Raw genomic sequence first — 26,890 nt, forward strand, 5'->3', positions numbered from 1 at the left:
TGTTATGAATGAGCTGTACATAGAGCTGATGTATTTATACTTAATTTAAATTTAAATAAATCTAAACAATTCTCGTATGTTTTATTGACTCCTCTAAGTTAAGTTGCACTGGTAACACGTTATATTATGCATGCTGCACACCGTGCTTCTCCGAAAAGAACATAACACCTTATGGTACATAACAATATAGTGCACCTACATAATTTGCAACTACCTATAATTATTTTAACCTAACCTCCCAATCAACCTAGGTACTGACAGTTAAGTCCCAATAATTAATCCTTTTTGCAATGTAATGAGTTAATTCTAAATGCATGCCATAAGCAGCATAGAACAGAAAATTTAGAAGCATCAAGAAATTAAGATCAAAATCAAAATCATCAACTTAACAAAAGGGCAAAAGAGTTGTAAGTAAGCGATAAAAACTAGCCATTCTAAAATTAAACTTAACAAACGATAAACAATACGAGTGAATTTTCAACATAATGAAACATATTTTGCGACGTTACGTTTATGAACTTTTTCCAGCTGTCGCTTCAACCGCTGCGATTCCTCTGTCAAAATCTATTAGCTGGACCCAATAAAAACCCAACTAGTGAATGTCTAGCCACAAAGTTTGCGCGCACGTTTTCGTATAAAAAATAACAATAAATTACAACAACAAAGCAACTGATTTTAGTGACCCTGTAATTGAAATTGACGGCAGTGACAAACAATAACGATACACGAACTGATTGTAGCTGTCGTAACTGCTACTTGTCACCAGTGGGCAGTGATGGACTTAGCTTAACTGGCCGTAACTTAAGAAACGTTTTCACCATCAATCCCTAAGTTTTAAGTGACCCATGAAAACAAAATTCCTGTTATGTGTTACCATAGGGATCACATAAAAATGAGGGATTGATGGTGAAAACAGGCTTAAAAGAATCTTAAAATCAAAAAGATACGCGTATGTAGTTAGGGGGCTCATCACTTATCGTTACTTAACTTTATCTTACATCTTAACTTTTGTTCCCTACCAGAGCTTCGATCAGCGAAGAATCAACCTTCAAATTGATCGCTAAACCATCAATTACAGTCATTAATTAATGAAACTAAGGTCTCCAGTAATTGTTCTGCACATCTACGCAATGCTAAGAATGGTGCTCCACATAGGAAATCACCTTAGGTGTTGATTTAAATGGTTGATAACTCTTGACGTATCGAGGCCGAAAGTGGTGTAATTATAATATTCAATCAGTTCCTAACTATGTTTAAATATTTAATGCATGCGGCTACTGATGTTATCAGGTAAAGCTATTTCAGTGTTGATTTTCAAGGAATATTCATGAAGAGAAAGTAAATTTAGTGTTTATTTGCTTGGAAGAACGTGGAACAGTTAGGTTACGCGCTTATTTGTTTAACTAGTTCGTTAGGTAGTAGAAACCATTAGGAAAATATGAACTTTTGTGACACAAAAAAACGCTTATTAATTCAGTCAAATTTCATCAATAGCTTTCTTAAGCTAAGCTGTAGATCAGTGGTTATCTAATAATAATATATCTGACCCTTGACCACAGTCGAGGGTATTTTGACAGTTCAATTAATAAAAGTCGCCACGTCATTCAAATTTAAAGGAAGTCACGCCTCCAAACACAAAGGCTGAGTCGTGATTAACACACAAATACTGAAAGAAATTGGTCCTTTTAAATAACTGGGTTAGCCACAGCCCAAAGAGAACGGTCTTGATATAAAACGAAGGCTGGGAGGATGTTTTTGTTTGTAAATACAAATGATTAAATCAAAGATATAAATGTGGCATACGTCCCAAACAAAAGAATAAGGCGTGCCATTAATTTGCCAATTAAATTCCACCAAAAACATTTTCATTTAAAATGTTGCCAAGACGAGACCATAATATGGTTCGTATCACAAAAAAGTTATTAGATCTCATGTAGAGCTAAAGCTTCTAACTCTAATCGTTCCAAATTCACAAACTCTAACCTTAGTGAAAAAATGTGGCATGATCATAAAACAACCTATAAGCGATTTTTGTTAACGCTCTGTGCTCCTGTTCGAAAATATGAAGCACCTGTGAGATTTTTCTCAATGCACTGCAGTAGCAGTTGTTCAAAGTGGACTGGCTTTTCTCTTTTGTCATTGGCCACAGGGAAATGTTGATCCGGCAGCATGAAGGCCATTCCTTCATTCAAACCGGAACAGTTCTGACTAAACCACCTCAGGTTGGTCCAGGACAAAAGGAAAGGCATTTCGGTGAAGGTGTCTGTTCTGTTCATTACCAAAAGGATGTGGCTACTGGAGTTTAGCGTAATGTGTCATGATGATTGATCTTTTAGTTTAGACAATAAGCTGTAATGTATCCGTCTTAAAATATAAACAATAATTAAAGCAATGACTAATGAAGCCTAGAGTTGGTTGAATGAAGTTTCCTGACTGAACTCATTATGAATATTGATAACCGATATTATGTCGGACAATAGTTATTATATTGAGATAGGCAGTAACATTAAAAGATTAAGCCAGAAACTCCTCCTCTTTTTTGTTAGGGGTTAAAATATTTCTTGCCAGGTAGGCACATTTTCTTTGATTTTATCCGCCTTTAACAGACTACTAGCGGATCCAGACTCCAAAACATGTTGTGGGAATATCAGTATCTCTCTCATACAAATTTACTAGTCAGTAGTAAAAAAAAAAGCCCAACTCAATATTATCGTAAAAGTTCCAGATGCTCGAATGAATAATAAAAACAAGATTAAAAAAATCGTAGTATTACTTTATTTGGAATCGTATTGTTACACTGAAAGGTTCGCGTGATCCCAGACCATCAACTAATTGACAATTGTCTGAACTACGTGAGACACAAAGGTTGTAGGAAGACTGCGCGTGAAGTGACAAGACAACTACTGAATAATAGAGATTGGTACAGAATTGGCTAGTATTGTTATAGAAAATTTGGTGTACCTTTGTACCTATGGTCACGATTTAATCAAACCGTATGCTGCGGTACGTTTCATACCATTACATCTCTCCATGATCATACTTATTTGTGAAATAGATCATTGATTTTTTTTTGTTGCCGATGTAAGCCATTAAGTAAACGGGTGAATTTCAACAAGTGCATATTTTTGCCTAATTTTGGTGGAAATTGTTATTTATGTATTTTTATTCTTTAATTATAGATCAAATTTATTGGAAACTTATACTGTTTCTAAAATGATTAAGACATTAAATTTTGTCCAGTAGTTTTTTAGATTTTCCTTACACCAAAATTAAGAGAACACCAAAATTTATATTAAAGCACCAAAATTAGAAAATATGCTGTCAGTCGGTCATATCTTAGTGCCAAGCTCAAGAAATGGTTTTAAATTTACCAGCACCGACTCCAAAAATATTAATCATGGTATATTGTCCTAATAAATAAATAACGACGTACTTATTTTCTACTTTTAAGTGATTTTTGGCGTCGGTTTTAATTTTTTTGTTAAAATTATTTTTTTTCATGCTTTTTAGTTGATTAGTCCTTGTTATTGTCACTGAAGAGGGACAGTACCTATGTTTAATGTGATTAAGACTATAATTTTCCATTTTGTAATGGAAAATTATAGTCTTAATTACAATCCAAGTGTAAATAATCTTCCTAGCAAAATACAGGCTCCCTACTTTAAATATCGGCAACTAAAAAGTATCAATGTATCATGTGTCAATGTATGTATCAACAAATGAGTATTGAGTATCATCTAACTCCTAACTTATGTTGTTTGACCTTTCATCATCAGCTCATCTTAAATACCTGAAATAATACAACTGTATGTACATACCTACCTAAAATATTTAAAGAATTATCCTCCAACTCCTAAGCGTTAAGGAGTTTTACCTTCCATCATCACCTCATCAACATTAGATGATGACTACTTGAATAACTTTAGAAAACGTATTGCATTCCTACAAAATTTGAGGTTTACTCTCGATTTCCCTAGGATCCCATCATCAGATCCTGACTTGGTGACAATGGGACCACCACATAAGTGTACCCTATAGAACAAAAAAAGAATTTTGAAAATCAGTTCACAATTGACGGAGTTAAGTCGGTTAAAAATGCTTTGGTGCACCACCAAAAACACCAAAATTGACTCACCAAAATTAGATTCTCGTTGAAAAAGCTAAATTATATGAAATCTGTTTTAAATATAACAATAACATTTTAACACATGGTATGAAAACAGTTCCTTTACATTATACGAGGAATTCAACTAAAAAGAATAGCTTAGAAATCTTATACAAAAAGACACCAAAATTGCAGAAATGTTGTCCGTTTAAAAAAAAACAACACATTTACGTTTTTGGCGGGAAGACGCAGAGGTCTTGCACCCGTCTGCCGTCACTGCTCGCGGGGGCGGTACTAAACCTAACGAATGATGGGAGTGTTTAAATCCTGTTTGATCTTTAAAGAAACTGACGAGCTATTTCATTATTGACACCAAAATCATAAATTTTTCGCGGACAAAACTTAAGGACGTGGCTTAATCACAGTTATTTGGGAAACTTGCTTAATTTGGTAATCTTAGATAATAGATAGATTGTATAATCCAAAAATATACTTTTTCCCTAAGTTCTGTTTTGATCTTCAGCTAAAAAAATACATATTGTAAGAAATTAAGGATGTGGACACTGCACCAAAATTAGAAACGCTTAGTTCAATTATTTTTTGTCGAATTTGTAAAAGAAAATACTCATTAATAATGTTGTCCTCAAAATGGAACCTCTGTATATTTTCGTGTAAAAAAAAATCAAAGTTCTATGTCATAAAAAACATATGATTTTCAGCTACGCCGCTCAAAAAATGTGTTTGGGAAATTGACCCAAACATAGTAATTTTAATTTGTCTCCCGCTTGGCAACGCGAACGGAGGGAAGTGGATAGATGCTGTACTTGGAACTCCTAATACTTATTCCCACCACTGCTAAATCCTTTGAGGTACAACCGGGTAGTGGGCCTCAAAAGATGTTCAACCCTTTCAGGTGTACATTGTAGAGTTAATAATTCTAGAACTGACTATCAAAATTCGATTGTCAGTTCGGCTATTTACCTTCTAAAGGATGACTATTTAAGGATAAGGAACGACGATCATGAATTAAACATTCATATTTAATTTTAATGATTAACACTTAAATGTATTACAGTCTTTTGCATAATAACCATTAGAAAACTGTTGCATATCGGTAAATATATGGCAAAATAATCAAAGTGTGGAATTTCCGGTAAAAGTATGTCCCACCCAGCTTAAGTGCTAGTACCTACATGAAATTAAAATAATTGTGTTTAATGAACGTAGTCATAAACGCAATCATAAATATAATATTTCAATATTAAACTAAAACATTAATAAATAATATTGCTTAACACGAGCTAGGTTACATACCTGTACAAACGCACACCTAGAGCTTCGAGCCGCGTAAATTCAAACACAAAATCATTAACAATTACCTACTCTGAAGAAAATCCAATTATTCATAGCGAACCTTTTTAATTGTGCCCAGTGAAATTTCTCCATGACTTCATTTATATTTTCGGGCCATGATCCATTCGCCCGTACATTAAATTGATTGAGTCACGATCAAAACGACCTAAGTCCGATAGCTTTGTAAGGGACTTATGCCCTTTTGAAATTAATTTATCTCCTTAATCTCGTGGGGCTGCGGATGGTCAAACGCATTTTAATTATGAAATTGACATATCGCCATTTTGACGCGGGACGTATCAAGGGGCGATAATTTTGCGACTGGGATATTTTGGTGTCAGAAAATTTTGATTCAATAAAAAAATACTTTAATATGTTTTGCAATCTGATTACCGAACCGCTGGTATTAATTAAACAACGTAGGGGAAGCCCGGGCAGCACGAATACCTTAAGAAAAGTGGCAAAAAACCACATAAATATGCAATCAACAACAGTCTATTAGTTAATAATTTGTATCTTAGGTAATCATCTTTGGAATTGTAAAGAATAAACTTAGAAACTTAAACAAATTCTACAATAAAAATGTCATTAAAAAAAAAATTCCAATTATCCATTTTGCCCGACCCCCCTGGGCAAGACGGATATGTACAGTAATAACTGCTTTAATCATTGCAATCATCACAATAATAACTGCCTATGCCTGAATATAAGGTACAATCCTCGTGTGCCCACTTCTTGCATTGATTGCACTCTATCCAATCCTCAGTAGGTGGTTCAGTGTATTCTTCTGAGCACACAACATAAATATTTTGTTTTCTCCATCTGATTTTTGTTTTTGGTCATTTTTCCTCTTGACAAGTCTTGTTTGGAAGTTCTTGTTTTCAGATGTGTGGTTTTGTTAGGGTCTGCTATTCAGTTATGGCTGTCTTTACCTATCCGTTTTGCCCATATCCGTCTTGCCCAAAGCACCAATATTTAAAAGTTGTATACCCACCCGTTAAATTTCTACCGGTGAAAAAAAGCAACACACACAAATGAAACTTAATTTAACATGCAATCAACTAAACAGAGTCTATAAGTTAAGACTCAATACGTAATACAAGAAATCAACACACATACCTTGCCAAAAATCTTAAGAAAACAGCCAAAAACTTTTGATTTCGAATTGACAAAAAGTTCACGCACGTATTCTTTTGGTGGAACTATCATGGCGTGGCTGTGTTGCTGTTTTACAGACCCGCAAACGTCCAGCAGCGCCATGTGTTGTAGGTTTTTAGTAAAATCGATTATTCTTCTTACCCACATTATGCTTCTTGCCCGGGCTTCCCCTAAGTCCTGAAATAATTAAGTGCAGTGAAATAACGAAATTTTTATTTGAAGGTGTGCTCAATAAACTTGTCTTGGTTCATAACAGTTAGATCAGAATGTAATAATTTAGAACGATATTCTTAATTAAGTAATATTTTCTTTAAATTATATTGTAAGATGCAAAATAATTGCGGTCGTTACATATTACGAGTATAATTAATTATCAAGTAGTAATAGTATAATTACAGACTAGAGTTGTACACATAAAATAAATTCATAATAATAGTAATATCGGTAGCCACTTGAGACGTTTTGTGGTATTTCCTCATTATTGACCACAGACTGTTGTGGTCTCTACAACTAAAAGGCAATATACAAAATTATGTGTTGTGAATCTTAGAAGCCACATCTGTTGCTTTTCATTTGCATTAGTTCAAGTGAACTGTACGGATACCTGCGGGTGTGATTATAATATGTTATTTATAAAAAATATTTAAATTGACAAGAATTGGTGTCAATATTTTTAGGTCATAGTATAATAACTAAATAACTACATGGTATTTGTTACTAGATAAGGGTTAGTATTATTAGTATTTACACGAACCCGCAGGGTTTGATTAATTTCATAGAGTCATACCGATAAGTAGTATTCGATAAGAGTAAATATTTTACTTACGTATTTAATTTAATATTTTTATCCATACAACTTAGTGAAAAAAGTTTTCAAAGTAAAAGGGTATATTTTCGGCTAGCTTGCTCTATCATAATAATATGGCTTCTTCATTTCTTTATAGAGAGACGTGTTCAGTATTAATAAAATAAAAATATAAAATAGAGATCCAGCATTAGAATTTAAACATTTTTGATAGGTAAATGTATAAAATCCAACTCCTTATTTCAAATTCATACAATAAAATTGCAAAAAACTTACTTAAGTATATCAATCTCCATAATTTCCGAAATGTAAGTTTAAATACGCCCCTGGTGAGCACGACCCGTGTTCACTGGCTCATACATTTTATGATTTAATAAAAGAGTTTGGACTTACGAAATTAATTGGCACGCCATACATCCCGTGCTTCTAGCCTTTGTTATTTATCTAATGCATATTTATATGTTTTACGAAGGGCATTCTGTCATGTGAGTTTGTTTAATTAATCCACGCTAAAAGGTCCTCGCTTTTTCCATAAATGAACATCTCTGGCGAGAAACGGTTAGTTGATTTTGTTAATTGATTTACAAAATTTACATATTGTAAAATTTAAAAATCGGTAAAATATTTACATTTCATTTCATGTAAGTAAGTATACTCGTAGTTAGAAAATCAGTTAGTTAAACTTTGCCTTAATACTTGCTCGAAATATTATCCAGTCTCGGATTTTCCGAACTAATAAGAAACAGAAGTAATTTGTTGTAAATATGAATGAAAAACTATGTTATGGAAAGGTTAGCTGTGCCCTAAGTTTTTAAAACCTGGAAAAATGCTTATTAGCTTAGCACTCTATTTTATTTAGTCATCTTTTATTATTTTCTTGTCAATAGTTCAGTACATTGTCATAAGTTACGACAAAAATATCTTCCTTAACTGAACAATTTCACCCCAACGTCTTTGTAACACAGCAAAATTGTTTAAAGGAGGAAAAAAGGACGTATCCCGCAAAGTTCCGGTTTTCGAGACAGTTTCATAAGCTTTTTGCTGTGACAGCTTAGACATGTATTTTCCCTTATAAAGCTTTGTTTGTTTTCATCGTCATACATAGACGGCGGTTCGAAATGGACGTGCCAGAAATGATTTAATTTTGAGACGTTGTGTGCAGATGTGAAATAATATTTCAGGCAAATACTTTGTAGCTAGACTTCGCTAATAATTATGGTTCATATTTTGTTTCGTACACACATACGAGTAGGCTAAGTTGCACCATCTAACTTTAACCGTTACTAACTGTAACGATAACCGGTGTTAGACAGATTTTTGACGTTTGTTAAAGATAAAATAAGATGGTGCAACCTACGTAGTCATAATGTTTTACTTACGAGGTAAACGGTCTTATTCATACTACAAAACAAATAATAATTTTATGTACCTAGTAAGTACTACGTCTTACTTTACTAAGCTAAATACTCTTTATTATTTTGCATGTAGTGTGTAATTACATATTAACTAAATTAACTACTAAGTACTTAATTTACTTTGAAATTAATAATCAATACAAAATGTATTTCATTACAACTCATTAGTTTAGGTGCATAAGCGAACACTACTATTAACTTAATTTGTTGAAAATAAGTAGGTACTTTATCATCATCATCATCATTTCAGCCATAGGAAGTCCACTGCTGAACATAGGCCTCTCCCAATGCTTTCCATGTTGATCGATTGGTAGCGGCCTGCGTCCAGCGCTTCCCTGCTACCTTTACGATGTCGTCGGTCCACCTTGTAGGTGGACGTCTCACGCTGCGTTTTCTGGTACGCGGCCTCCATTCCAGAACCTTTCTGTCCCATCGGCCGTCAGTTCTGCGTACTATGTGCCCTGCCCATTGCCACTTCAGCTTGCTAATCCGTCGGGCTATGTCAGCGACTCTGGTTCGTTTACGGATCTCCTCATTTCTGATTCGAGTAGGTACTTACAAACAATTAATTCTCAGCGTTCAAATTCTCAAATCCCTAACCGAAAACTAGAAGTGGCTCTGATTTTAGTGAACAAGTTTCTTGTCTGACTGAAAATTGCACATCTGTTATACGTGTTCTGTATTGCGAGCGACTTCAGATAGGCTTCAATTCATAAGCGACAGCGGGTAACAAACGGTCCTCTTAAAACTCAGAATTTAGGCTAGTTGCCTAAAAAAATTTTTTTAGTCCGTAATGTTTAATATCAAAAAATATTGGACACGTATATTTTTATTTGTCAATCTAACAAATAATTACATAGTTATGGTGCGTTGAAGTTGCGCACGACGTCACAACGTGCGGCATTTTTAAGCAAGCGTTGACGTCACGGGCCTCTTCTTATGAACTTTGGGGCGATTTATCTCTTTAAATTTTCATTAGTTTGAAAAAGTGAAAAATACGTGTAGAGTATTTTTTGATAAGTTAACTGACGGACTAATTAAAACTCTTGCTTTTTGACCCAGGCAACATCCCCATTACACTGCGCCTTCTAGTCCCAAATTAAGAAAAGCTTGAACTATGAGTATCAGACAATAGGGATGATGACTGGGTAATGTAATCGAAATTCTATTTAGTCCGTCAGATAGATAATTAGAAAATATTAGACCCATATTTTTTAATTTTTTCCATAATTGAATAATTACAGTATTATATTGAGTTGAAATGTCGCGTGACGTCACTTTTGAGTAAAATTTCTACTCAAGCGTGACGTATCGCGCCATTTCAACTCGATGTAGCACTGTTATTATTTAATTATTATTATTTATTTTTTGGGATGGACTGTCCCGCTGTTATTTAATTATGAAAGAAAATAAAAAATATGAGTAATATTTTCTAAATCTGTCTTACGGACAAATAATTGAAATTTTATCATCTAGCCTATTTTATGTAAATTACATATTGAGTACATCGAAAGCATTTATGCTCATACAGTTACGAGTATGTTAATGCACAAAACAGTTTGTATTGTATGGGGATCGAACCCCCCACCTCTGGCATAGTAATCCGGTTCGCAAACCACTGGACCAAACGGCAGACGAATTATGTAGATAGACTGTCATTACAAACCTACTGATTTGTTAACGTCGATGAAAAATGGAAAACCCACATAAAGTGGCAAAGAGGCAATATTAATTAATATTACTACACTATCATTTATACCGATTATTGCTTAGCAAAAGGGCGTGAAGAAAAGCACGGAATAAATGTATTAAATACATTTAGCATTAAATCCTAATAAAACTTCAACCCCGTGATTATAAATAATAATAATAAATAATAATAAATAATCTTTGGACAATTTCACACAGCGCCAGCTAGCCCCAAAGTAAGCAACTCAATGCTTGTGTTATGGGTGCTAGCTTAACGGATATACTACTTATATACTTTTTTTTTTAAATACATAAATATTATACATAGTCACACCCAGACCCGTCACAGAAATTAAAATTCATCATTTCAATTTCTGCCCGGCCGGGAATCGAACCCGGGACCTCTCGGCATAGTAGTCCGTTCTGAACCACTACACCAAACGGCCGACACCTTAACTTATAAAAACACCTTATCTTTATTGTTTTCCGCTATTGCTCGCGAACATGTGATTATTGTGCATTTTTATGTAAAACGGAAGACGAAGCGCTTTAAAATGCTAATTGATTGGATTAGTTATTAAATCAGATTATAATGTAAGCTATAAAACCATAAACCGTTATCAATATCTTCCTGGCCCTTTTTATTACCTTAAATTCCATTGTTACAAATAATTTCCCTATTACTAAAGGACATTGTCAGAAACCGCCTAAAAAACCGCCCAAAAACATTAACCCATCATAATTATTTTCTATTTTTTTTAATACATTAAGCACCCTTTCATTCTAATGGACACTTAAGCATTGAAAAATTAAATAAATAAGTCTTTTAACGTTTATTCTATAATACTATTACAACTTCCGGACGTTTTGGTGCGTGGCATGGTCTAAAACCTATCAAGTTCCATAATTTTTGCCGATAAAATCTGTACGAGGCATTACCGTACTTTATTGCTGGGAGTCCATGTATAGTGATGTTCCTGCGGCCATCATAGACAATAAAATATCGATTTTGAAAATAAAATAAATCGATTAAACTGCTTTGAAGACTAGATTTGCGTTAAAAGCTAAAAAGATATTGACAGTTTGACACTATTACAAGAAGATATCTAAAGTGTCCAACTGGTCGAAGGTCGTAAATAAAATAAAAATAATTAGGACCATAAACTGATATTCATGGTATCATAACTGTAAAAGTGTCAGAATCCGATGTTGAATCCAATGCCAGTTGAAGTGTGAGAAACATATATATTTTTTTTTTATGTGACAGGAGGCAAATGAGCAGACGGATCACCTGATATCAACCTAGTATAGTTGCCAGTCTCTCATAATCTATGCCAATGAGGGTTTTCGCGATTGAAAAATCCGCCAGATGGCAATACGTAGACGTGAGGTCCAAATGCTGCATGATTGGTTATTTTTGACATGACATTGACAGATATCCACCAATCATGCAGCATTTGGACCTCGCGTCTACGTATTGCCATCTCGCGGATTTTTCAATCGCGAAAACCCTCATTCATAGCACATGTATAATAATAGACCAAATGAACTTTTATAGATTGTGAAAGAGAAGATAAAGATTTTATTATTTTATTAAAATCTTGCCACGAGGTAGTTTTTCAGTAGAAACCAGGATTGGATAATCGCTACAGGCAAGTATCAGAACATTTTATAAATATTTTTAATCGATTATATCCATGTGAATCGTTTTAATAAATTGTCATTTTACTTTTTCAATTAAAACTTTTTCAATCCCTAGTCTTGTCAAACTGTCATAATGTCAACAAATTATAAATGTCACGTCAGTTGACTCAATTTCAGTCTTCTGTGCGTTTATTGTATTTTTATTTCAATGAAATAGTGCTAAAGGGTTAGTACTAAAACTGAAAGCCTTTTTTCAGAAAGAAAACCAATGTGGTGCCCTTATTATTCATGCTGTTTGAAAGTTACAAGTCAGTGATACAGAGTTGCCGACATTATAACTCCGTAGTGATACCATACCAAAGAAGAAGTTTTCCTAAACACTTGTGTTGTTTTTATATGTGATCGAATAAAAAGGATTAATTCTACTGCTCAAATGGAATAACTTATCCCAAGAGACCGAATATAAAAAAAACCTCTCCATAGAAATTATCACCATCACGAGGATGTGAATTTTTTTGAGAATTTGATATTGGTCCTGTAAGAAAAGTAGTTGTATTTCAGTAGTAGAATCAACCCTTCTTGTTTCATCAGCAAGAGTAACTATAAAAACGCCCTGTAGGTAGGTATTATTAAGCTGAAGAGTTTGTTTAGTGTCAAAGACTGTCACACAGTGTAACTTAAATTGGCATATTATGATAATGAACATAAAAACTTAAATAAATATTTATGTTAATATTTTTTCTATTTATTTATTTTCCCAAAGCTTCACAGTGACAGCTGAAACAGCAATACTGTTAACAAAACAGTAAAACTAAACTTGGAACAAACTGTTACAAATATGAGGGGTTTAATATTTTACAAATTAAAATAAAACCGCATGTTGCTTTACTTTCTCGTATAGGTAATAAATGTAATTAATGGCTAGATTATTAATGTTACTTTGTTACCCTCAATAGTGAGGAAATCTTATAAAATGGTAACCCTGATTTTTATTGTCATTCAAGTGCTCTTTCTTCGCATAGGCTTCTGTGATTTGGCCAAGGGCCACACACATTGCGATAACATTATGCGACATTGATTTGACAGCAGCGGAGTGAAGTCTTGCGACTATGCAAAATGATACCCTGTAATCGTAGCGCATACAGACATAGACGGGGCGGGGCACATAGCTCGTAGAGCTGATGGCCGCTGGGGCAGGAAAGTTCTTGAGTGGCGACCACGAGCCGAAAGACTTAGCGTGGGCAGGCCTCCCACTAGGTGGACCGACGATCTGGTGAAGGTCGCGGGAGGTGCCTGTATGCGAGCGGTGCAGGATCGGTCTTCGTGGAAATCCTTGGGGGAGGCCTTTGTCCAGCAGTGGACGTCTTTTCGGCTGAAACGAACGAACGAACGATACGTATTACCACTATTTACCAGACATTACTATTTATTGCATACTCGCCGGATTACACGTAGGAGCACGCGCGTAACAGCTTCGGCCTTGCATTATTATAAGATCTTGTTCCGCCCTTTTACGAACTTCCTCCGTGAGGATATCCCCGCCGAATTCTATGATGAACCTATCAAAAGTCATATTCTGCAATGTCAACCCACCACAAGGTGGACCGACGACCTGATAAAGGTAGCGGGAAGGCGCTGGATGCAGGCCGCTACCAACCGTGCGATGTGGAAGTCATTGGGGGAGGCCTATGTTCAGTAGTGGACGTCCTGTGGCTGAAATGATGATGATGATGAAGAAATGAATGAAAATGACAAATCTTCGAACGTGTATAATACCGTGCCAAAGTAATCATATAATTTTGGCACCTTAATAACTATTGCCGTTTTTGTTGTAAAGATCATGCAGCGCTACTTGCGGATATTATTGGAAAGAAAACTATGTGGGCTCTAGATCTGAAGCCGCTTTAACGAACACGAAGTGCTCATACAATGCGGCGTATTTTCTTCCAGTCTTTAGTCAGGACTTTAGTCGAATTAAAACCCCGGTTGAACGTGATATAGCCGCACTAGAATACGATGCTTTTTTGCATAATCGCAAGACTTCGTTCCGGTGTCGACCGAATGTTATGATGTATGTGGCCCAGGGGTTACCGTAGCCGCTAAGGTTTGAAACTTCTTGCTTAAAATATTGTAGTCTTTGGCATAGACTACGATGGTAGTCATGGAGATAGGAGTTTGTTATCTCGTGTCAGATGTAAATGGTGAAAAGAAAACTCATGATTCGTGGTATTTTTATGTAATATGTAGGTATTTTATAAAAGTGGAACCCCGAGTGATCTCCAAAACCCATTCTATTATTATATACGATTCGGCTTCGATATCTATAATACAATAGGAGTTTATTTCATGTGTCAGATGACAAGGATGGAAACAACCTACGATTCATGTTGTTTATTTACGTGCAATATGTGGGCATATTGTAAAAGTGGAATGCCGAGTTGTATTTCTAAAACTTGTTCTATTATTTTATACTATTTGGCTGCGACTCGGCGTGACGACAATACAAAACATTTTTCGCGAATCGGTGTTCATACATTCACACAATACATTAGACGCCATGTTGTCATAAACGACATATTATAAAATCGCTGTGATTTAATATTCTTAATCAATTATTTTATGGCAAGTGTCCATCAGGAATCATTGTTCTTACACACAGAATCGTATTATTTCGCTTTCGGGTAGTAATATGTCAAAATTGTTGGTTCTTTAGGCGAACAATGTATGGAGAACGAACATTGTCCTTTGTAAATTGTTATTGGAAGGTTGCAGATAATACTTACTGGGAATATTTTTTTACAAAACAGGATGGTAAAATTTACTTTATGTTTGTCACTAGCTTTTGACATAGAAACCATCTAATGAATTTTCAAAAACAACTCAAGTTTGTTTCCTCTTACCAATGAGAGGAAACAAAATGCTGCATTAATATAAATATATTTTAGTGAGCTTGTTATTTTTTCATCACTAAATCGTGAGTGGATCTCATTTGTAAGAGGAAACGAACTTGAGTTGTTTTTGAAAATTCATTATATTGTTTCTATGTCAAAAGCTAGTAGCATAAATATTACGAGTACTTAAAATGCGTTTCATTTTGTACGCCCTTTCAGGGTTAAACATAAAGTTAATTTTACCATCCTGTTTTATAAAAAAATATTCCCAGTAGGTAAGTATCTGCAACAGCAGAATAGGTACTTATTTAAAGTCGAGTTAACACTGAAATCTCACTGTAATTATTCACACACTTAGCATTAGATAAACATTATACTTAGGTATAAGTAAGCCTAAATGGGACGACTTATCTTCTCACTCACTTTTGACATTTTCCGCATTCTTACTGTTGAAATATAAAATACTTGATACAACGCATCTATAATCTTTCTTTATAACTCATCATCAATCATCATTACCATTTTAGTCACAGGACGTCCGTCATCCATGCTGAACATTGGTCTTTCCAAGCAGTCTTTGTACCTAGCTATCATTGCAAAATAATAGGTCAAACCAATAAACCCACTGCCGCTTAAGCGTGTGCCACACACACTACTTGTACGGAACCCGCGTCTCGCCGTTGCGGCGCCGATCCGGAACCGGCTGAAGGGTTGCGCCGTCACAAATCAAGTTATGAGAAACGCCACAAAAGGAAACTTTGTGCATTTCCGAACCGGCGAGCGTGAAATCCGACGTGACAGACCCCACCCGAATCTAAACCCTAAACTTCAAAACATTAGACTCGAAATAGAACAATAAAATACCCCAACCTAAGACCTCTGCCGATACCAACTTGAGTGATTATTTCTCTCGGTATATTGAAAATGTTTACGCTGTAAAACGATGCACGATTTAATTATGGAATATCAAAACAAGTGCTGTGAAGCATGAAATCTTAAATTTCTAAAAATATGCTATTTATAAAAGCTTTCTTTCAAAGGAACGCAAGATCTAAAGACATTTTTGTCGAATTGAAAGTTAAGAGAATCTCTGAATTAGTATAAACTGAAAAAAAAATGTATTCAAAATCACTGATAATTCAATATAATGTAATCAGTCAGACGTTTTATTTTATCAGGATTTATTTAGTTCCTGATCCCGGTCACTTACAAGCATCGTTGCCAGACGTCCCGATTTCGGCGGGACGTCCCGATTTTTAAATCAAATTTAAATGTCCCGCGCGGGACAGGCTCGGTCCCGCTTTTCGGAGAGAGACACTCACTTCACCAGACTATTGTTTGAAACGCCATATTATTCTAAAGAATTTTTTTTTTATTTCGATTTTTTTTTATTTCGATTTTTGCTTTTTTTTTCTTTTTTTATTCTAAAGACGAATTTAACGAGAGTAAATCTGATTTAAAATATTATTTTTTTGTTAATATACATTTTCTATGGCTACTTTTGCTAACGTTGTGATAGGGATAGAGACATGCGATTTTTGGTTTTACAAAGATAGAGAATAACACAAAGTAATAAAAACCACCTGTTATAGGGGCATTTTTTGGAGAAATTTATCAAATAACAAAAAAAAAATGAATTTAAAAGCAGATTTTTTTCAAAAAGTATCATTTTTTATTATTTCTTGGCATTTTTGTATATTTTATGTATTTTTTTAGTATCGCCTGTTATTTAGCATTATTACTGTTTTTATTTTATCAAGATATACCGCTTAGTTCAAAAGTTATTACGTTTTCTTTACAATAAGTAATTGGAAGAAAAAAAATTCTATAAAAAAATAAAAAAAAATCTTGAAAAATTTTTGTCCTCTTTTTTGTCGATAAAAATAGGTCTAGTTTCATCTATTTTCATATGTACACTTTAACGTGACTCACACTGTATACGTTTTTTTACTATGTCCCGCTTCTGACGGAAGAATCCCGCTATTTTCACTCAAAAAGTACCAAAGTCCCGACTTGGCGAAAAAAAAAACTGGCAACGCTGCTTACAAGCCAGTTTGACGAAAGATCCGTGGCTCTAGAAACGTTGCAATCGTTACATTTGGTCATAAATTCTATTGTTCTGAAAGTTTAATGAAATTGGCTTGTCTACCTACAGACTATTAATTTGATGGAAATGAATATCAGAAATAAAGGCAGGCACCTTATTAAGGCACCTTCAAATTCTATTATTCAATAATATAGGTGTCGTAGAGTAGGTACGACAAATTGTTCCTGACATATTAATATGTGTGAAGGAATATACAGGTGTCCCAAAAAGTAGTGTCAAGCCGAAGTCCTAAAGTAGAGCATCACTAGGGTTATCCAAATCATTCCCATGTTTGTTCCGCGATTTTTGATTTTTTTCGAGTTATGATTGTTATAAATTTCTGTGCTAAGGTACTTTTTTGGTCACTGTGGCACGAATAGTCAACTTATATGCCTGATTTTTAATTATTATTAGATTAATACTAGGCCTAGCTGATTCAGAAGTATTTACATCCATAACACGAATGTAAACTAAAATCCTGTACCTATGTTGTAAAAAAATCATAACTCAAAAACTATCAAATGTCACTGTGATTTGGGTGGTAGTGATGCTCTACCTCTGGGCTTCGGCTTGACACTACTTTTTGGGACACCCTGTATAATATCTTACAGTACACTGTTACAACCATATTGTTAGGTATCTCTTGGTGCGAGTCGTATCTCGTTATTTCTCCCTGTTATGTTTATATCACGATAAAACCTTTGTTAGGTTACGTGCACACAAGTGAAGCAAGTTCCTTTGAAGGCTCTATCTAACAATATCTATTTCACATCCGTTCCTTTACAAGAGCTGAAGGAACTAGTGCGAGAAATATTCCGAATACCTTCAAAGAAGTATCGAATAATACTTTGGAAGCCACGATGTGTGTAATATAAAATGTTTACTGAATTGTATATTTTCTTTTTTTTCAGTTCCGTCTGCGCCACGGTACTTCTACCAAGGATTCTTTTTAAGATAACCACTTAGCGAATTGTACCCTAACTTGTACAAATAATTTAATTCCCTCATGTACCTTATTGTATAAATATCGTTACAAAAATAAAGCTATTGTATTTTAGATGTTGCTGTGCAATAATTAAAATAAAGAAATAATTTATAACTGTTACAAATCTGTGATAACGTAGGTACAGCTGAAAATATTGTTTGTGTGTAATTCTTACCTGGATATTACCATGAAATGATATTGCAAATTGGTGACAATAGTAGTGGCTGTACGGTGATAGTAAATAAACTGGTCTGTATGTATGTAAATAATGTGATTGATGCCATTGCGAAACTGTTGTTTTATTTTACCTGATAATCCCTTTCGACTGTTATTCAAAAGGTAAGTACTTTAATTGTTGTCAAGTTCAGTTGAGTTCACAATTTTTTTTAGGATCGAATATTATTAATTAGGTAATAAATATTGTGAGATAATAAATTTAATTAATTTTGAGTACCTATCACTTTTATAATTATGATTCTCAGAAAAAAGAAAAAACAGGTATCTAACAGTTAATAAAGTGTCAAAAACATTATTTTATTATCGAAAGGATACCTAGATAGGTGCTTTTGATAATTTTGTAAGTTAAATACACTCATATTATATCAATTTCCAAAAAGAACAACATAGTTTTTTTTTTCTTTCAGCCATATTTTATCCACATTTTGCACTAGTAAATAAACCAGTCCTTTGGATCCCGAAACATAATTTCCATTTCAATAGAAATAAAATATACAAGAGCCAAAGAGTTTCTAAACGAATGAAGCCGTGATCTCTTTCAATATGCACTCATATTTTGTAAAAGTTATTTCCCCACGTGTCGTGTGCCCTCTGAAGATTATTGGGAATATAGTGAGGTAAATGAGATTTGGTCGCAGATGTAGTAGCTACTTTCATCGTGTTACATGCGTCATTTCGTCGCCTGAGCGAAATACGGGGCTTGGGGAGTTAGGTGAAGTATGGACATGCAAGTAAAATTTGAGAAATTTCTCAAGTTACATATAAAAAGAGTAGTTGTTAGCTAAAAAAACGCTGATGTTTCGAATGGGTTGTAATTATAATTATTAAGTTATTATACTTTACGAGCTTATAAGTTGTTAAAACAAACATAATATTCAAACGAGTAGCACACTTTCCAGAGTAAGTTCACCTCAAATAATATAGCTTGTGTTGAAAAGTGACTGAAGAATATAAGCTAAATTTAGCAGGTTAGGTTATATAACTTTAATAAATTGTATGATAATGTTTCCCTGCTGTAAATTGATTTGATAGTTAATTCATAAATGATTAGTTAATAAAGGGTTATAAAAGTGTATTATTTTCTTCCACACATTCTGTATTTTTGAACTCTGATTTGATAGTTATAATATTTCTTCCCCAATGCTTGTCCATACTATCTCACCTATAGGTTATGTATTTTAAATTAGATTTCTTTGGGCTCCTGCTTTATATTCCGAGGCACCTATTTGGGAACAATCTGTCACGGTGGCCGTCATATTAGTGCGGCCTCAAAGGCCCGCACGCATAATGCACAACCCATCTCGTGTTGAGCTGCTTTTGATTTTAAATTAGAGACACCGAGGGATCCAAAATGTGGACTTGACAAGTAATAACGGTCATATAATATTGAGAAACCAAGTTGTCCAACCCACCTGCCAAGCGTGGGGATTATGGCAAAACCCTCGACTATAGTGGAAGAGGCTCATAGTCCAGCAGTGAACTGTAAAGGGCTGTTGATGATGATGATGATGAAGTTGTCTGGGCTACGACTCATCTAATACAAGTTCCCAAACTCGGGACCCACCTATAGGATAATTAACCGTTACCAATATACCTAATTAAAGGACTTTTCAAATTACAATCCGTACGGGCGACTGACAGTCGCCCGCTGCCCAGCAGTTGGATCGGTAGTAGGGTTGCCAGGCGTCCGGCTTTAGCCGGACATGTTTGGCTTTTTAGGGACTTGTCCGGCCAAATATTGCCTTGTCCGGCCTGTCCGGCTTTTGTTAGGCTTTTTATTTGGTTGCCACGTCAGGCGAAAGTCGAGCCTCAGAATCATATGAAGCGCACGAATCAGGATGTTGGTTAGCAACCGATGATGATAGTACTCACTCATGAGCTGACACTAATTCACTAATTGCAATGTCCGGCCAAATGAAGCACAAAGTCCGGCTTTTGTGATTTTGGACCTGGCAACCCTAATCGGTAGGGTAGTGTGTCGTTCTACAGGCAGGGCCCACACAATGTTCGCTCGCGACGATAGTTTGGGAAACCCTGATATAGCCTATTACTCTTACTATAAATGAATCAATCCACTGATGAAATATTAAGAGCAAAGTAGTTGCTTTGCAAGTATTTGCATGGATAAGTGGTAGACACTGTTAACACAACAGTATGATTCAACGAAACACAGGTAACATATTTTTTGCTTTTATATTTTTCAGGGACTCTGGATCTTTACTTCTTACAGTTTTTTTTTACTTTTCTTTTAATTAATAATGTACAGCCGAGTAGATTGAGTTACACCATCTATTTTAACTGTAACAATAACAGTAACCGGTGCTTTTAGTATGGAGTTTGACAGTTTTTTAACTTAAAGTAAAATGGTGCAACTCAGCCTTAATATTTCAAATAAATAGGTAAAAAAAAACTCAAATTAATTTGCTTGCTTATATTTCATGACCAAAATTTCAATTTAATATAATAATTCACTCGAAAAAACAATTTTGAAGATTATTATAGGCGTATGCTCAGTAACCATTTTCATTAACTAAGTCGTTGGGTATGTCTCGTAGTTCTATGCCGGGGTCGATTTGTAGTAGCCATAGTTGTAGAAGATTTGTTCCTGCAAAGAAAAAAAAAATAGGTTTTAGTAGTGGATGATTATTTTAGACCTGTCCGCAGACTGCATCCAAGTTCACAAAAGTGATCGCCATCGCCAACGCGTACGCAGGCTGCACGCGTTGGCCTAAGCTTTAGTGCAGCTATAAAAAGTATTTTTTTAAATATATCTGAAATTAGAATTTATATTTAGTTTGTAAGTAAGCTTATAAAAAGCACTTTTACACGTCCCAGCCCCAGTAGATACTCTTTTAACTCTACCACTGACTGTTTCGGGACAATTGATTTTAAAATAAGTATACATCGGTCAAACAAAACAAAGGTGTACAAAGAGATGTTACGTTACAAGTTTTACAAGATAACAGTTAAAAAGTTAACGTAATAAGAACTTTCATCGTATTCGTGATACTTAATAATAAAATTATCATTACACTCACTTGGATTTCCTTGAAATGGACGAGTTTATCCTGAAAACATCGAGGAAGCTATTAAAAATGATGCTGCAGTTATATAATTGTTAAGCAAATTCTACAGAAGCACATAATTATTAACTTTAGTTATTTTAATCAACATTTCATAAATACTAATTTCGATCATAACTATTTTTGTACACACAATAGCACATTAAGCTAAGTGCTGGGACCTTCAGTATATAGTACCTTTTAAGTGCTCTTTTGGTATAGTTTAATGTGCTTTCTCTGTACAGGACAGAAAAATAATAATTTAAGCTTTCAGAGGAAAAACTTAGAATAAGAGTAAACTACTAAGTGAGCCTGCGTGCATGTTGTAATTTTTTATCCTAGTTTGGAACTAGGAAAGAATAAACTAAGGCTGGGTTGCACCATCTTACTTTGACTTAAACAAACGTCAAAAATCTGTCAAAATCCATACAAAATAAATCAGTTATCGTTATAGTTACGGTCAAAGTCAGGTGGTGGAACTCGGCCTAAGAATACTGTGAATAAAATAATAACAAAATAAACACCAAACAATATAAATCCTAGCCTAAAATGTAGCAGGCTTAATAACTTTTTCTCTGCGGATAATGCAACCTGTATATCGGAAATTATCTAACAATGTAACTGATCCATGGGTATGCAATTTTCCTTCTCTAAATTTGATTATTCGGGTTTTTAAAGCAAATTTGCATAGCCATGGGCTTTGGTCCTTGCCTGTTTTGTGATCCTTATCGCCTTATGCCCAACCATCCTTTTTCTCATGTTTTTTATGCCATCTATGATGTTTTCTGTGATGATGATGATGATGATGATGTTCTCCGTCATCACATCCTTCTTCCCCATCTTTGCCATCTTTACCCTTTTTGCCATGTTTACCCTTTTTGCCATGTTTACCATGTTTACCATGTTTGCCACCATCGCCTCCATCGCCTTCATCTCCTCCTTCACCTCCTTCACCATTGTCATTCCCATCATCACCGTTTCCTTCATCACCTCCGCCCTCTCCACCGTCTCCTCCTTCGTCACCGTTGCCTCCGCCGCTTTCTCCGCCTCCTTTGTCTCCATTTCCACCCTCTCCTCCTTGATCACCGTTGCCTCCACCGCCTCCTCCGCCTCCATTGTCTCCATTTCCACCCTCTCCACCATTTCCTCCTTGGTTACCATTGCCTCCACCGCCTCCTCCGCCTCCATTGTCTCCATTTCCACCTTCTCCTCCTTGATCACCGTTGCCTCCGCCGCTTCCCCCGCCTCCATTGTCTCCATTTCCACCCTCTCCGCCATTTCCTCCTTGATCACCGTTGCCTCCACCGCCTCCTCCGCCCCCATTGTCTCCATTTCCACCCTCTCCACCCTCTCCTCCTTGATCACCGTTGCCTCCACCGCCTCCTCCGCCTCCATTGTCTCCATTTCCACCCTCTCCACCATTTCCTCCTTGATCACCGTTGCCTCCACCGCCTCTATTGCCTCCTTCGCCTCCATTGCCTCCATTTCCTCCCTCTCCACCATTTCCTCCTTGGTTACCATTGCCCCCACCGCCTCCACCGCCTCCATTGCCTCCATCTCCACCTTCTCCGCCGCCTCCTCCTTGGTTACCATTGCCTCCTTCTTGGTTACCATTGCCTCCACCGCCTCCATTTCCTCCATCTCCACCTTCTCCGCCTCCTCCTCCTTGGTTACCATTGCCTCCACCGCCTCCATTTCCTCCATCTCCACCTTCTCCGCCGCCTCCTCCTTGGTTACCATTGCCTCCTCCTTGGTTACCATTGCCTCCACCGCCTCCATTTCCTCCATCTCCACCTTCTCCGCCTCCTCCTCCTTGGTTACCATTGCCTCCACCGCCTCCATTTCCTCCATCTCCACCTTCTCCGCCTCCTTCTCCTTGGTTACCATTGCCTCCTCCTTGGTTACCATTGCCTCCACCGCCTCCATTTCCTCCATCTCCACCTTCTCCGCCTCCTCCTCCTTGGTTACCATTGCCTCCACCGCCTCCATTTCCTCCATCTCCACCTTCTCCGCCTCCTTCTTCTTGGTTACCATTGCCTCCTCCTTGGTTACCATTGCCTCCACCGCCTCCATTTCCTCCATCTCCACCTTCTCCGCCTCCTTCTCCTTGGTTACCATTGCCTCCTCCTTGGTTACCATTGCCTCCACCGCCTCCATTTCCTCCATCTCCACCTTCTCCGCCTCCTTCTCCTTGGTTACCATTGCCTCCTCCTTGGTTACCATTGCCTCCACCGCCTCCATTTCCTCCATCTCCACCTTCTCCGCCTCCTCCTCCTTGGTTACCATTGCCTCCACCGCCTCCATTTCCTCCATCTCCACCTTCTCCGCCGCCTCCTCCTTGGTTACCATTGCCTCCTCCTTGGTTACCATTGCCTCCACCGCCTCCATTTCCTCCATCTCCACCTTCTCCGCCTCCTCCTCCTTGGTTACCATTGCCTCCACCGCCTCCATTTCCTCCATCTCCACCTTCTCCGCCTCCTTCTCCTTGGTTACCATTGCCTCCTCCTTGGTTACCATTGCCTCCACCGCCTCCATTTCCTCCATCTCCACCTTCTCCGCCTCCTCCTCCTTGGTTACCATTGCCTCCACCGCCTCCATTTCCTCCATCTCCACCTTCTCCGCCTCCTTCTCCTTGGTTACCATTGCCTCCTCCTTGGTTACCATTGCCTCCACCGCCTCCATTTCCTCCATCTCCACCTTCTCCGCCTCCTTCTCCTTGGTTACCATTGCCTCCTCCTTGGTTACCATTGCCTCCACCGCCTCCATTTCCTCCATCTCCACCTTCTCCGCCTCCTCCTCCTTGGTTACCATTGCCTCCACCGCCTCCATTTCCTCCATCTCCACCTTCTCCGCCTCCTCCTCCTTGGTTACCATTGCCTCCACCGCCTCCACCGCCTCCTTCGCCTCCATTTCCTCCATCTCCACCTTCTCCGCCGCCTCCTCCTTGGTTACCATTGCCTCCTCCTTGGTTACCATTGCCTCCACCGCCTCCATTTCCTCCATCTCCACCTTCTCCGCCGTCTCCTCCTTGGTTACCATTGCCTCCACCGCCTCCATTTCCTCCATCTCCACCTTCTCCGCCGCCTCCTCCTTGGTTACCATTGCCTCCACCGCCTCCATTTCCTCCATCTCCACCTTCTCCGCCGTCTCCTCCTTGGTTACCATTGCCTCCACCGCCTCCATTTCCTCCATCTCCACCTTCTCCGCCTCCTCCTCCTTGGTTACCATTGCCTCCTCCTTGGTTACCATTGCCTCCACCGCCTCCATTTCCTCCATCTCCACCTTCTCCGCCTCCTCCTCCTTGGTTACCATTGCCTCCACCGCCTCCACCGCCTCCTTCGCCTCCATTTCCTACATCTCCACCTTCTCCGCCGCCTCCTCCTTGGTTACCATTGCCTCCACCGCCTCCATTTCCTCCATCTCCACCTTCTCCGCCGCCTCCTCCTTGGTTACCATTGCCTCCACCGCCTCCATTTCCTCCATCTTCACCTTCTCCACCGTCTCCTCCTTGGTTACCATTGCCTCCACCGCCTCCATTTCCTCCATCTCCACCTTCTCCGCCGCCTCCTCCTTGGTTACCATTGCCTCCACCGCCTCCATTTCCTCCATCTCCACCTTCTCCGCCTCCTCCTCCTTGGTTACCATTGCCTCCACCGCCTCCATTTCCTCCATCTCCACCTTCTCCGCCGCCTCCTCCTTGGTTACCATTGCCTTCACCGCCTCCATTTCCTCCATCTCCACCTTCTCCGCCGCCTCCTCCTTGGTTACCATTGCCTCCACCGCCTCCATTTCCTCCATCTCCACCTTCTCCGCCGCCTCCTCCTTGGTTACCATTGCCTCCACCGCCTCCACCGCCTCCATTTCCTCCCTCTCCACCATTTCCTCCTTGGTCACCATTGCCTCCATTGCCTCCTTCGCCTTCATTGCCTCCATTGCCTTCATCTCCGCCTTCTCCACTGTCTCCTCCTTCGCCTCCTCCTGACGGAGGAGGTGACCCTCCTCCTTCGCCTCCTTCACCACTGCCTCCTCCATCACCACCGTCTCCTATGCCTCCATCTCCTTTCCCTTTATGTCCGTCCAGACAAGGAACACTATTTCTTTTATACCGCCCACCATCGTCTCCTTGTGTTTCTGAAAGGTAAAAAATATATACAAAACCATAATGCTGGAGGTTATTGTTCCTTGTTAGTGAAGTTTAAGAACCTACGAAATGTGGTGTTTCCTCCATAGTAAAAATGATAATTATTTACAACTACACACAGGATTGTTAGTGGTTTACTATTACAAATTATCATTGATGTTTTTTATGTTTATTGGATCGTTTGCGTCAGCAGATTCATATTATTTAAGTAGATCATATCACCTGATTTAGGTCCTTTCTTCGAAGATCTGGATACCGCACTCGCTAAAAACAAAGAGAATTTGATTTAATATAAAACAATATTAGGTACCTTTTAAGAGTAGGCGCACACCGTTGATTTTTCGTCGGCCGATAGTTTAGTCGGGCAGTTGATCAGTATGGGCATGTATGGGAGTGCGCACACTACGCCGATTCGATTTGGCCGATTCTTCATACAATTTTAAATCGGGCACAACTATCGGCCAACTAAAAATCAACGGTGTGTGCCTACTCTTAAGTTCGAATGATGACGCTTTTATGTCTGATCAGTCATAAATAACACGAACTAAATAAAGTAGTAATAAAATTTTAATTAAAATAAATATTCGTAAGTCAGTGATAGATAATATTTCCTTTAAGTTTAATGGAATACATATAATTCAAAGAACGAAAGTTCGTAATAATGAAAATCTATATTTCACATACTTAGATTATTTTGTTAGTAAAGTTGACTTACAATATGCTGTTGAAGTACTATTGGAGCGGCCGCGTCCAGAGCCAGTTTGTGATGTTGCACCAGCTGAAATAAAAACAAACACAATCAAAATAACTGTTTCTGTCGGCCGTTCGGTGTAGTGGTTCGGAACGGACTGCTATGCCGAGAGGTACCGGGTTCGATTCCCGGCCGGGCTTAAAAAAAGTATATTAGTAGTTGATCCATTAAGCTAGCACCCAAAACACAAGCATATTAATCACTTTGGGTCTAGATGATGCTGTGTGAAATTGTCCAAAGATAATTATGTCCTACTTCCTATTAAAATTATAAATGTATCGATGCCGCGATGTCTTGATGTCTGGATGTTTGTAACTCTTTCACGCAAAAACTACTGAACGGATTTTGATGAAACTTCACAGTATTATTGTTTATAACCCAGAATAACATATAGGTTACAATTGATGACGATCTATGATCAACTAAATTTCACGCGGGTGAAGCTGCGGGCAAAAGCTAGTTTCATAATAGATTTATTATTTAGAGTTAAACAACCAAAACTCATTTCCTTGGAGAATCACACTAATTGTCCAGAAAACTCCATGTCCGGAACATAAGGTATTATTAA

The 26,890-nt window shown here is 37.4% G+C and overlaps 2 protein-coding genes and 1 long non-coding RNA gene across 4 annotated transcripts in view; 2 read left to right on the top strand and 1 right to left on the bottom strand.

Annotated features, from left to right (window-relative positions):
* LOC135072661 (uncharacterized) overlaps positions 1-18,422 on the top strand; it is a 62,795-nt gene extending 44,373 nt beyond the window's left edge. The window contains exon 5 of the mRNA XM_063966676.1: positions 18,058-18,422. Within this exon, the coding sequence (XP_063822746.1) occupies positions 18,058-18,104 (47 nt within the window). The 3' untranslated portion in view covers positions 18,105-18,422. The remainder of the gene's footprint in view (positions 1-18,057) is intronic.
* A 2,989-nt stretch (positions 18,423-21,411) lies between these two features.
* On the bottom strand, positions 21,412-26,356 carry LOC135072969 (uncharacterized). 2 transcript variants are annotated; one of them, XR_010257549.1, is made up of 3 exons: positions 26,287-26,356; positions 25,794-25,835; positions 21,412-21,436 (listed from the first exon to the last, which is right to left on the bottom strand). It is a non-coding gene; the product is annotated as an uncharacterized LOC135072969 (long non-coding RNA). The 2 variants fall into 2 exon arrangements; XR_010257548.1 differs by lacking the exon at positions 21,412-21,436 and adding an exon at positions 25,336-25,561.
* On the top strand, positions 23,071-25,290 carry LOC135072746 (basic proline-rich protein-like; the record flags this gene model as incomplete). Its single annotated transcript, XM_063966784.1, has 2 exons — positions 23,071-23,390; positions 23,655-25,290. Coding segments are annotated over 2 exons (1,956 nt in total), but the record flags the coding sequence as incomplete, so codon positions are not given.
* Positions 26,357-26,890: the final 534 nt, after the last annotated feature.

The sequence above is a fragment of the Ostrinia nubilalis genome, chromosome 6, assembly GCF_963855985.1.
Source record: "Ostrinia nubilalis chromosome 6, ilOstNubi1.1, whole genome shotgun sequence".
NCBI classification, from domain to species: Eukaryota; Metazoa; Arthropoda; class Insecta; order Lepidoptera; family Crambidae; genus Ostrinia; species Ostrinia nubilalis.